The sequence below is a fragment of the Bos javanicus genome, chromosome 15, assembly GCF_032452875.1.
Source record: "Bos javanicus breed banteng chromosome 15, ARS-OSU_banteng_1.0, whole genome shotgun sequence".
NCBI lineage: Eukaryota > Metazoa > Chordata > Mammalia > Artiodactyla > Bovidae > Bos > Bos javanicus.
Window position 1 is genome coordinate 7419903 of NC_083882.1, and position 12890 is coordinate 7432792.

General features: G+C 38.2%; 1 protein-coding gene across 2 annotated transcripts in view; it reads left to right on the forward strand.

The window, feature by feature from the left end:
* TRPC6 (transient receptor potential cation channel subfamily C member 6) overlaps window positions 1–12890 on the forward strand; it is a 158259-nt gene that overhangs the window by 136966 nt on the left and 8403 nt on the right. The window contains exons 7-10 of one of the 2 annotated variants that reach the window (XM_061440136.1): window positions 3650–3914; window positions 5326–5521; window positions 6306–6509; window positions 8219–8293. In XM_061440136.1, coding sequence (XP_061296120.1) covers window positions 3650–3914; window positions 5326–5521; window positions 6306–6509; window positions 8219–8293 — 740 coding nt within the window. The remainder of the gene's footprint in view (window positions 1–3649; window positions 3915–5325; window positions 5522–6305; window positions 6510–8218; window positions 8294–12890) is intronic. The other variant, XM_061440137.1, reaches the window with a different exon arrangement.

Consider the following 12890-nt stretch of genomic DNA (forward strand, 5'->3'; position numbering starts at 1 on the left):
CTCTGTCGTCCCCTTCTCCTCTTGCCCCCAATCCCTCCCAGCATCAGAGTCTTTTCCAATGAGTCAACTCTTCGCATGAGGTGGCCAAAGTACTGGAGTTTCAGCTTTAGCATCATTGCTTCCAAAGAAATCCCAGGGCTGATCTCCTTCAGAATGGACTGGTTGGATCTCCTTGCAGTCCAAGGGACTCTGAAGAGTCTTCTCCAACACCACAGTTCAAAAGCATCAATTCTTCGGCGCTCAGCCTTCTTCACAGTCCAACTCTCACATCCATACATGACCACAGGAAAAACCATAGCCTTGACTAGACGAACCTTTGTTGGCAAAGTAATGTCTCTGCTTTTGAATATGCTATCTAGGTTGGTCATAAGTTCCCTTCCAAGGAGTAAGCGTCTTTTAATTTCATGGCTGCAGTCACTATCTGCAGTGATTTTGGAGCCCAGAAAAATAAAGTCTGACACTGTTTCCACTGTTTCCCCATCTATTTCCCATGAAGTGATGGGACCAGATGCCATGATCTTTGTTTTCTGAATGTTGAGCTTTAAGCCAACTTTTTCACTCTCCACTTTCACTTTCATCAAGAGGCTTTTGAGTTCCTCTTCACTTTCTGCCATAAGGGTGGTGTCATCTGCATATCTGAGGTTATTGATATTTCTCCCGGCAATCTTGATTCCAGCTTGTGTTTCTTCCAGTCCAGCGTTTCTCATGATGTACTCTGCATATAAGTTAAATAAACAGGGTGACAATATACAGCCTTGACGAACTCCTTTTCCTATTTGGAACCAGTCTGTTGTTCCATGTCCAGTTCGAACTGTTGCTTCCTGACCTGCATACAAATTTCTCAAGAGGCAGACAGGTGGTCTGGTATTCCCATCTCTTTCAGAGTTTTCCACAGTTTATTGTGATCCACACAGTCAAAGGCTTTGGCATAGTCAATACAGCAGAAATAGATGTTTTTCTGGAACTCTCTTGCTTTTCCTATGATCCAGCGGATGTTGGCAATTTGATCTCTGGTTCCTCTGCCTTTTCTAAAACCAGCTTGAACATCAGGAAGTTCACAGTTCACATATTGCCGAAGCCTGGCTTGGAGAATTTTGAGCATTACTTTACTAGCGTAAAGTAATATACACACTACTATATATAAAATAGATAACTAATAAGTACCTACTGTATAGCACAGGGAACTCTACTCAATACTCTGTAATGACCTATATGGGAAGAGAATCTAAAACAGAGTGGGTATATGTATAACTGATTCTTGTTGCTATATAGCGGGAACTAACACAGAATTGTGATTCAACTGTACTTTAATAAAAATTTATTTAAATTTTTTTAGATAAATAAAATGATGAAAGAAAAAAAAAGGAACACATCAGTAGCAGTTTGGTTATTATTCAATTCTCATAAAATTATTGGTCAGTTTCCAGCTTCTTCAGATTATATATATCTTTTATTATGCTTTCTACTTCTTTTCTGATATTTCTTCTGGCAGAAAACCTCTCAATCACAAGAATCATCTCCCCTTATCTCTGGGATTAATTGGCTAACCACCAAACTTCATTGAGAATGCTTGTATTATGTCATGGATTTATTTTTTTCTTCTTGTCTATTAAAAATAGTACACATTTAAGTACCATTTCTGTTTAAGGCATGTAAACTATTCGAAAGCAAGTGAATCATCAAAGGCTCCCAATAAATAGCACCCCTTTTTCTCACCCAGACTTTGAACTAGTGCTATGCTGTGCTTAGTCGCTCAGTCGTGTCCAACTCTTTGCGACCCATTGGACTGTAGCCCACCAGGCTCTCTGTCATGGGATTTTTCAGGCAAGAATGTTGGAGTAGGTTGCCATTTCCTCCTCCAGTGGATCTTCCTGACCCAGGGATATAACCTACCTGCTGAGCCATGAGGGAAGCCTTTCAACTAGATGAGAAATAAAACAAAGTGCCAACATTAGGTCAAATCATCACCTTTAATACTGACAAAGTTTAGAGTGGATGATATAATTCTGAGTTTATTAGTCAACTGGCTCAGCAATACTGAACCCCAGGCTTAGGCAGATGTATCCTCCAATTTCCAGGCAGCCATGGACAGGGCAGTCATACCCAAAGAGGGGTATGGTAGCAGGTATCTGATCATGTGAGAGTCCTCCGTGGAAGATCAGAAGGAAATTCCCAAGATAAAGAGGGCAGAACTGAGTCCAGTATGCTCAGTTTCTACCCTAGTTTAGCAATCAGAGAAGTCATTCTACCTCCCCAGGAGGAAAGTGACTAAAAAAGGAACAGAAGTAGGTTCAGTTATTGCTTAGGGAAAACCTCTCCTTGTAGAAACCTAGGGTGGGAAAAACAGATTCTCTTTGACTACTTACTTCAAGTCCTCCTCTGATAAGATGTCAGTTAACATACGGTTGACATCTCTATGAGTTTTATTGGCTGTATCACATAGGGATTTCTTTTTTATTATTTCTCTTTAATATTTTAATACCTAACAATTTTTAGAGCACATGTAGGGCTTTTATACAAGGATATATTGTACAGCACAGGGAATATAGCCATTATTTTATAAGAAAATTTTTAATATATGGAATTTTACAAATCAAACTATTTTTATACTGAACTTATATTCAAAGTGCTATATAAAAAGAAACTGCTTTTATTACTTTATTGTTTCTAATTCTACTTCTCAGCAAATAAGCAAATACAAATTTATAATTATGTTTTTCCTCTCTGTTACACACTGCTTTGCATTTTTCTTCATAATGGCTTCTTAATTAGATTTTTGATGTTCTGATGTAATAATGTCAGAAAAATTCATAAATGAATAATTACTACATTCTATGATAAAAATAGACTTGAGTGGCCAATATAAATTACCTTAGTAAGTTTAAATAACTACAAGTACTGCACAGGCCCCAAATTACTTTATGGTGTAATTATAGTTTAAGACTAAATAATGATATCATTTACTAGGGCCTTATTTTCTTTTATTATAGTTTAAGATTAAATAGTAAATGCCACTCTTTAGCTAGTGCCAAGCACTTTCTAAACACTGAATGTATGTTGACTTACTAAATTCTCACAACAGATGATAGGGTATAAACAGTATGTCATTTTTAAAGATGGGAAAATAAAACTATTAATAAGATAAATAATTTGTTTAGTTCTTCTAGTTGATTTTAGATAGATAGATGCATGCAGAAATGTGTGGTAAGTCGCTTGAATCATGTCCAACTCTCAGCGACCCTACAGACTACAACCCACCACTCTCCTGTCCGTGGAGTTCTCTAGGCAAGAATATCGGAGTGGTTACATAAGCCAAGTCCATAGTTTGTACTCTCAACCATTATGCTATACCATTATGGAAAACTACCAGCAAACCAGGGGGTAATTTTCTTTGTAAATTCAAAAGTTCAAATATACCTGACACTTAAAGAAGTTCCATTAGGAACTGGATTGCTAATGTAATTATATTTCTATCCCAGAAAAGAAGTTAAGTAAAAAGTTTCCTTCTCCAGGAGATCTTCCTGATCCAGGGATCAAACCCAGGTCTCTTGCAATGCAGACAGATTCTTTACCATCTGAGCTACCAGGAAAGCCCCAAGTAAAAAATGTAAATAAACTCACCATAACTTTTGTCTTTCCTTTCTCCTAGCCAGGATAAAGTGGGACCCCTCTGATCCTCAAATTATATCTGAAGGTCTTTATGCAATTGCTGTAGTTTTAAGTTTCTCCAGAATAGCCTACATTTTACCAGCAAATGAAAGCTTTGGACCTCTGCAGATATCACTTGGAAGAACGGTAAAAGATATCTTCAAGTTCATGGTCATATTCATCATGGTGTTTGTGGCCTTTATGATTGGAATGTTCAACCTCTATTCCTACTACATTGGTGCAAAGCAAAACGAAGCCTTCACAACGTAGGTGTTTTTGGTTCTTTTAATCATGATGATTGTCAATTAAACTTTAGCCTAATAGTGTTCATATGCAACAGTGGGATAAATAATGTTTTAGTAAAGACATTATTTCCAGTTACTCTTTAGCATTATGAGATAAGTTTTAAATGTGTTGTAAGAACTCAACAATGCAGGCAACCTTTCTAATAGTAAGTAATAATAGTTAACAATTTTAGGGCCAGGAGCTACCTCATACACATCATCTTATTATTTCTGTTTCACACAAAAAGGAACTGAAGCTCAGGGAAGTTAAATGACATGCTGAGTGTCTCATAGCTGCTAGTATGTAGAAAAGCCAGGACTAGTCCCTTGTCCTCTGACCCTAGCATCTGTGCTCCTCACTGCTGTATCCTGCTCAGTTCAGACTCCTGGGGCCCTACGAGAATGGCTGCTTCCAAAATCAATCTGAGTTACCAGCAGCAACAAGGATTTTAACTTATGTTCACCATGGATACACATTTTTTATAAAATATGTTTGGAATACATTACTCAAATATTAGGTATACTTTGGCCACCTGATGTGAAGAGCCGACTCACTGGAAAAGACCTTGATTCTAGGAAAGACTGATGGCATCACTGACTCAGTGGACATGAATTTGAGCAAACTCTGGGAGATGGTGAAGGACAGGGAAGCCTGGAACGCTGCAGTCCATGGGATCACAGAGTCGGACACGACCGAGCAACTGAAGAACAACAAAAAAATGTTACAATGAGAAGTACTGATCAAAGCATAACCTATTATTCATATTCCTGTAAAGTTCAGTTTATCAGAGAGATTGAACCAACTGACCTAAGCAGAGGAGCTTCATTTTGGTCAATAATTATGCCTAATGCATTGAAATTCCTAAGACATGTCAGTGATTTTAGTAACATTGACTATGTTTATATTGTCATATTTTCCTTAAGACACCTTAAGACACATACCATTACCTATTTATTGGATATTAGAAGTGTAGATGAGCAGAAAACACAAAAGGACTATAAATTACATTATTACATTACATATATAAATTATAAATTACATATTACATTGTTTTTATTAATACATTTAATATTTTCTTTACCAAAACTATGGATTATTTAAATGTTAATGTCTGTGGCTTGAAGTTATGTTAACATTTATTGAGCACTTATTATGTGCCAGACAGTGAGTTGTGTGCTTCATATGCAAAATATTCCCTTATCCTTGCAACAATCCTGGAAATAGTTATTGTACCTATTTTACAAAAAAGAAAACTGAGGCTCAGGGAAGTGAAGAATTTTCTCATGAATATCTAATAGTTTTCAGACATTAAATCAGCTTGCTTTTATTATACTATCATTGTCATTCATTTGTATGCTTTATCATCTCCTTTATTTCCTTTTTTTTACCCAGAGTGGAAGAGAGTTTTAAGACACTGTTTTGGGCTATTTTTGGACTTTCTGAAGTGAAATCGGTGGTCATCAACTATAATCACAAATTTATTGAAAACATCGGTTATGTTCTTTATGGAGTCTATAATGTTACAATGGTCATTGTTTTGCTAAACATGTTAATTGCAATGATCAACAGTTCATTCCAGGAAATTGAGGTATAATCTCTATACATTTGTATACTATGTGGTATATATTTTAAGTATTCCAGGGATCAACTCAGCAATGGTGGTGATACTATAGACTACTTTCTATCTGTTCTTTACCTTTTTATATAGTTCTTTATATATTTTATAGAAAATTTATATTTTTATATTCTTTATATGTAGTAATCAGAAAATTTTAATCCTTTGCTTCCAAGCACATCATCTATGGGTGTGGTAGGATAGTAAGAAATAAGGATGAGAAATGTTGTATGATTTAGTAGTATTATTTGTGAATTCTTAGAGATACTATATCAGCATGAATTTATATTTCATTTAAAAATTATTGCTTATGAATGCCACTGTTCTCCAAATCTTACTTTGAGTGATGTTCAAAATTGACTTTTTCTCAAATTTAGAGTGATTTTTATTCAAGAATCTTGGTGTGTGTCCCAAATTCATCAAAGCAGTGATCTGTTGCAAAATATAAGAGTGAATAATTTTTCATAGTGTTTTTCAGAATATAGGAAAATAGCTTTATAACTTTCAGTGTATTTATAAATACATGCAAGTTTTAAGATCTGTAAGAATGATAATTTTTTAAGTAAATTTTCCTAAATTTTCTTTCCTAAGAGTGTGTGAATAGTACCTTAATATTTTTGAGAATATCTTGGGGTGGTGTTTGGGGTCTGAGATTGTTGTAGGTAACATTACTTCCATCTAGCCGCACAATTTCAGAAGCATCCCAGTAATTCTGTTTATGCATTTCCTTGCTGAACTGTCATATTTATTTGTATAGGATGATGCTGATGTGGAATGGAAATTCGCAAGGGCCAAACTTTGGTTTTCTTACTTTGAGGAGGGAAGAACTCTTCCTGTTCCGTTCAACCTGGTGCCAAGTCCAAAGTCCCTGTTTTATCTCTTATTGAGGCTTAAGAAATGGATTTCTGAATTGTTCCAGGGCCATAAAAAAGGTTTCCAGGAGGATGCAGAAATGAACAAGGTGATTTGACTTAATAATTTGAAATTGTGTTTTTAAACACTAAAACCATGATAGGCACGATACCACATCCCTTTATAAAGAAGCAGTTTCTGATGACATGCCTATCCATTCCCAAATGTAGTCAATTAGCTCAGAGCAGTCCTTTGGCTTTTGTCTGTTTATTAGGAGCACACTGGACATTTTTTACTAAAAAATATAAGAAAAATCCATGAAATGTAGCTACAATAATGTGTCACATTTTCCAGAGTGGGTATTAAAAGGGAGAGCTATTCTGGGGCGTATTTTCACTGTGGTAGCTACATGTCCCTCCCTTTGCCTTCAGTTTATACAGCTAGATGTAGTTATATACCTCAGCTTATGCAGCTTCAATTTTTTTTCACCTTCAACTTATACAGCCAGCTAATTATGACTTTGGGGACACTGACAGACTCTAAAGTACTACACAGAGAACTTCAGAAATCAATTGCTCACATGTAATATGGGAGACGAGGCTTGGCATTACATCAAGAAAGATCTATCTAAGGGTACTAATTGGAAACTATAATCTCATGAAGCAGGGCCATCTTAAGAATCCCTGGAAGTGATCTGTCTAGTGCCTGATGAAGGAGTAGAACCATCACAGAGGGTTAAGGAATGTGTGGAGCATGTGGAACGCTATGTAGACTGCGTGGGGGTGGGGAGGTTATTCTCTGCCAGGAATTCCGAGGGGACAGAACTCTGTATCCAGGAGGAGCACAGACTAGATGCCGCCAGAGGAGGGCCAAGAGGCAGACAGGTTTGGATATGGTGTCATAGATAAGTGATGAGTCAGCTGCTTCTAGAAGGAAGACTGAAGGGGAATACAATGAATATTTTTTACAATTCCCAATTTTAATGAGGAAATACATTTGTTTATTTTATTCTTCAAATATAGGAAAAGAGGCCATGGGCAAAATTTGCTAATAGTTCAATTTTAGCTTTATGTAAAAAAAAAAGAATTATCAAGATCTGTCCAACAGAATGGTGGGCTTTCTTATGAAATAGTGAGTTCCCTATCATTTTAAGTAATCAATAAATGCTAGATGACCAGTATTAGGATTTTATAGATTTTTCTGCACTGGGTAGGCAACTGAGCCAAATGATCATAAAGGTCCCTTGCAATTATAAGGTTCTATTATTGAATATAAAGGAAATATTGTAATTCCTGCTGGGTTTACATCTTACTACTTGGGATTCTCAAGTTAAGCTCCCTGAGCTCCAATTTCACCTGTAATATGGGAATTACAGTTATATCTATGTCATGAAAATCAAATCAAATAAATATGTGAAAGTGCTTTGAGAATTCTTAAGCTTTCTTTAAATGTATGACGATTATTTTGGATAGGAATTTTGGAAAAAATATATGATCTTTGGTGCTCTCCCAGATGTATAACTTATAGAACTCAGTGGGTTGAATAGCAAAAACCTCCCTCCCTCCATGTTACTAAGCATGTCGCTCTTAGTAACATGTGGTTAGAACTGCAACCCCAGACAATTCAGTGTCCAAACAAAATGTCTGAGTATTCACCAAACGGAAGACCCTAGTAAGAATATGTTCCTCTCAAAGAAACTTGCTGGAGAATTAGACCAGATGGCTTTTAGAATATGGGATGAAGGAAGACTGAAATTCTTCTTACAGTTCTCAATGTATAATTAGTGATTATATTCATTTTACTCTCTATCTTTAAAAGAGAAATGAAGGAAAGAAATTTGGAATTTTGGGAAGTCATGAAGACCTTTCAAAATTATCACTTGACAGAAAACAGGTAAGATCACATTTGAAAATATGGAGCCACACTTATGATCTGGCTTATCTTCTCAGAAAGAAGGACAAATATTCAGAAGCAATTTTAAGAAACAGTAGACACAGTAAAGAATTAACAATTTGGCAGTGCTCAAAGAATCTGCTATTGAGAAGTTAAAGCAAGCCTGTGTCCAGTGCATCAGCAAAAAGAATTACATGGCTGTTTAAGGCAGATATTAAACATATATTTGGAGTACTTTGGGGTGATAAAATATAGAACTGTGATGTAAAGAAGGAAAAATTAAAATAATAGAGGAACTTGTCAGGGACCTGATGGAGATATAATTAATGTAATTCTTCACAGCTCAGGTGGCGATTATGCACACCTAGCAGAGCTGCATTATTTGTCAGTAATCGAGAGGTTGTCAAAAGAGGCTCCCTGAGAATTCAGTGGCTACTCCAGTCAGCACAGTTTACAATGAGCAGTGTACCCGAGAGCTACATCAGCTGCCTAATTTGGAGTGGCAGAATCCTTCATGATGGGGACTTTTGATTCATTCTGGCAGCAGGCACATAGTAGGGGCACAAGGCAGAAGGAAATTATGAGTGAACTAATCAGGAGAAGAGCAATGTATTAGGTGAGACTTGCATTCAGTTGCACATAATAATAATAAACATGGTGATTTAAGCAAGACAGTTGTCTTCTCCCTTCTCATTTAACTCTCCAGAGTTGGCAGTACAGGGTTCTTGTCAGGAGTGAGTCTCTGCAATTCCCCTGGATATTTTTATCGTAGTCAAATACAAGATGACACCTTTACCTCCATACATGACACCTACTATTCAGGCATGAAGAAGCAAGGGGGCAGAGGAAAAGTTGGGCACCAGAGGAATCGGTCACCACCCTCAGAAGTGCCTCCCAACATCTGTTACTATATCTCATTAGCCAGAGCTCTGTTCCAGGACCACCGCATGCAACACAAACGCCAAGGAGGGTCGCGATTTTGTTTTGTTTTTCAGCCAAGTGTGTTACCTCCTCTAACAAAATAGGAATACTCTTAAGTATTGATATAATATTGATATAGTGAGAGCATTGAACTAAGTAGTCAGAAGACTGAGATCTCATCTCATCTCTGCCACTTTAGCAATTCATTTAACTTCTCTGAACCTTAATTTCCTCATTGACAAAATAGGACTAATCAAGTTGTACAACCCATCACACAAAATCGTTGGGAGGATTCAGTTGAAGCTTTGTAAATCACAAACACTAGTAGGTACTTGTTACAGAGAAGCAGCTTTTGTCCTTTGGTTATAATTAACTCAACAAAATTTTTCAAAAAAATAGGTCAGTGTAAGTTGGATTTGGGGCTTCCCGGGTGGCTTAGATGGTAAAGAATCTGCCTGCAATGCAGGAGACCCAGATTTGTCCCTGAGTCGGGAAGAATCCCTGAAAAAGGGAATGACTACATACTCCTGTATTCTTGCCTGGAGAATTCCATTGATAAGAGGAGGCTGGTGGGCTACAGTCCATGGGGTCGCAAAGAGGTGGACATGACTGAGCAACTAATACTTTCACTTCAAGTTGGATTTTATAACTTTGCAGTAAGAAATTGCTTATACTGAAAGTATGATGAGTGAATGATAACAATAAATCATTGAACAAGTATAAAAAATTTAAAGGGGATTAAAATGCTTTTTTTCGCTTTATGATAGAATCTATGTGTATGTTGGACAAGGAAATGGCAACCAACTCCAGTACTCTTGCCTGGAAAATCTCATGGACAGGGGAGCCTGGTAGGCTACAGTCCATGGGGTTTCGAAGAGTCGGACACCATTGAGCAACTTCACTTTCACTTTTCACTTTCATGCACTGGAGAAGGAAATGGCAACCCACTCCAGTACTCTTGCCTGGAGAATCCCAGAGACAGAGGAGCCTGGAGGGCTGCCGTTTATGGGGTCGCACAGAGTCGGACACAACTGAAGCAACTTAGCAGCAGCAGCAGCTGTGTGTGTGTTAGTCACTCAGTTGTCTCTGACTCTGTGGTCCCATGGACTGTAACCCTGCAGTCTATGTCCATGGAATTCTCCAGGCAGATAGAATCTGTAGTGCCTTTCAAATGAAATAATTTTATTTTCTCTGTAGTTTCTCCAAAAATGTAGAAAATTAAAATTTGTTTAAATCATCTGAAAAATATACTTTATATCGTTTTAACATGACTGGATTACTTTATGCTTTCCATTAGCATATATTTCAACCCCAGATTAAAATAAACTCTTTAAGGTCAATACAAAGCCTCTGGTGTCTGACCCTAGTGGTGGATCAATAAAATGTTGATTTCAGTGTCAGCTGAACCTTCTGGTGTATGTGTGCTAAGTTGCTTCAGTCGTGTTCAACTCTGTGCATCCCTGTTTACTGAAGCCCACCAGGCTTCTCTGTCCATGGGGATTCTCCAGGCAAGAATACTGGAGTGGGTTGCCATGCCCTTCTCCAAGTAATCTGCCCAACCCAGGGATTGAACCCAGGTCACCTGCATTGCAGGCAGATTCTTTACCTTCCAAGCCACCAGGGAGGCCACCAACAAAACTTCTAGAGTGGCTGTTTATTTTGGCAACCATGGAGATGTATGGCTCGTATCTTCTTACAAGACAAAACCTGCTTCGGGGAGCTCGGTCAGCTGGCAGCCTCCTGCTGCAGCCTCTTTGGGATACCCTCAGCTTTCCCACCACGGTCATGCTTTTTGGGTCCCGGGCATTTCTTGCCAGCACAGGACCTCTCTTGGGGCACTCTGTGCCCAGCTCTCAATCTTCCTACCTCTCCCTCTTTCACAAGTGAGCCAAGCCTCATGGTCTGGAAGCTTTTTCTGCCGTCTGCTCACACTTCCCATTATCTTTCAGAGGCATGATTCTGAACACATTTCATATTTCTGACACTGTCTTGGCATTTGATTCCCAGAGGACCAAACCAACACAGATGTCTATTTCTCTTTGCCATGTAAGCTTATGATGAACAAAACTAGGCACATTTCACATAGTGTGCTTTTGCATGATATGTTAACTATATTCCCGAGAAAATGCTTTTTAAAGCAACCATTTGTAGTTCCATTTATTTTTGCCTGTTGTTGCTGAGGTGAACTCCTACTGGAACATGTTCGACACTGTTATGTACTAAGAAGAACTCTCATGGTGTGTTTTCCCTTACTCAGTTTGTGTAGCTTTTGCTCACTTTTTCATGAAGTCTATGTTTAGTTTCTATTTCTCTCGGGTCTTCTTTCTGACTCCTTGAAGGTTAAAGTGGTTAGGTCACATGAACATTCCTTCACATCTTCTTCCTGCATATCTGCTCCACGTAAACTATAGAAATCAGTTGGATGAGCCATATAACAATACTTTTTGAAACAAAGTAAGCATCCATTATCTTTCAGTTCAGTTCAGTTCAGTCGCTCAGTCGTGTCCGACTCTTTGTGACCCCATGAATCGCAGCACGCCAGGCCTCCCTGTCCATCACCAACTCCCGGAGTTCACTCAAACTCACATCCATCGAGTCAGTGATACCATCCAGCAATCTCATCCTCTGTTGCCCCCTTCTCCTCTTGCCCCCAGTCCCTCCCAGCATCAGAGTCTTTTCCAATGAGTCAACTCTTCGCATGAGGTGGCCAAAGTACTAGAGTTTCAGCTTTAGCATCATTCCTTCCAAAGAAATCCCAGGGCTGATCTCCTTCAGAATGTTCTGGTTGGATCTCCTTGCAGTCCAAGGGACTCTCAAGAGTCTTCTCCAACACCACAGTTCAAAAGCATCAATTCTTCGGCGCTCAGCCTTCTTCACAGTCCAACTCTCACACCCATACATGACCACTGGAAAAACCATAGCCTTGACTAGTCGGACCTCTGTTGGCAAAGTGATGTCTCTGCTTTTCAATGTGCTATCCAGGTTGGTCATAACTTTCCTTCCAAGGAGTAAGCGTCTTTTAATCTCATCATTATCTTTAGTCATTACTTTTAATTCTGTCACTCACTTTGGTGGTCTCTAGCATTAACTTTTCAGACACAGAGTCTGAAAGAACAGCATACGTTCAGTCTCTGCTGTACTACATTATATATGTAAACCTAAAAATGCCAAATAGCTTCTTGAATATCTGCTCTGTTCCAGCTCTAGAACAGATCACCTTCAAGTGTCAGTTTCAGAGCAGGTTTCACGTGATCCAGACAATAGGCCAGTGTGGAGCATAAAGACGTTATCTTAGCATTTTGGATCCATTCTGCACTATACTGAATGAGATGTGTAGATTTTTTTCATCAGTTACATACCCAAGAACTATGTCCTTTAGCTTTCAGTTAGGTCAGAGGCTGTCTTTTTAGTCATCTGATGAAATAGTTCCAATTACAATCACCAGGGTCATTTTGCCATACAAATTTGTGCAAATTACCCATCCTCTGCTCTAGAGCTATCAAGTTAAAATCTCTGGCCATGGAACCTGGAAATGTGTAGTTTATTAAGTCCTTAAGAGATTCTAAGGCTCATCTGGGTGTGGGAATCATTGAATATTTTATTGCCTGAATGCCTTAGTCATGGACACATAAGTGAAAAGCAATATTCAGTGAAGTATCTCCAGAAAAAAGAAGAA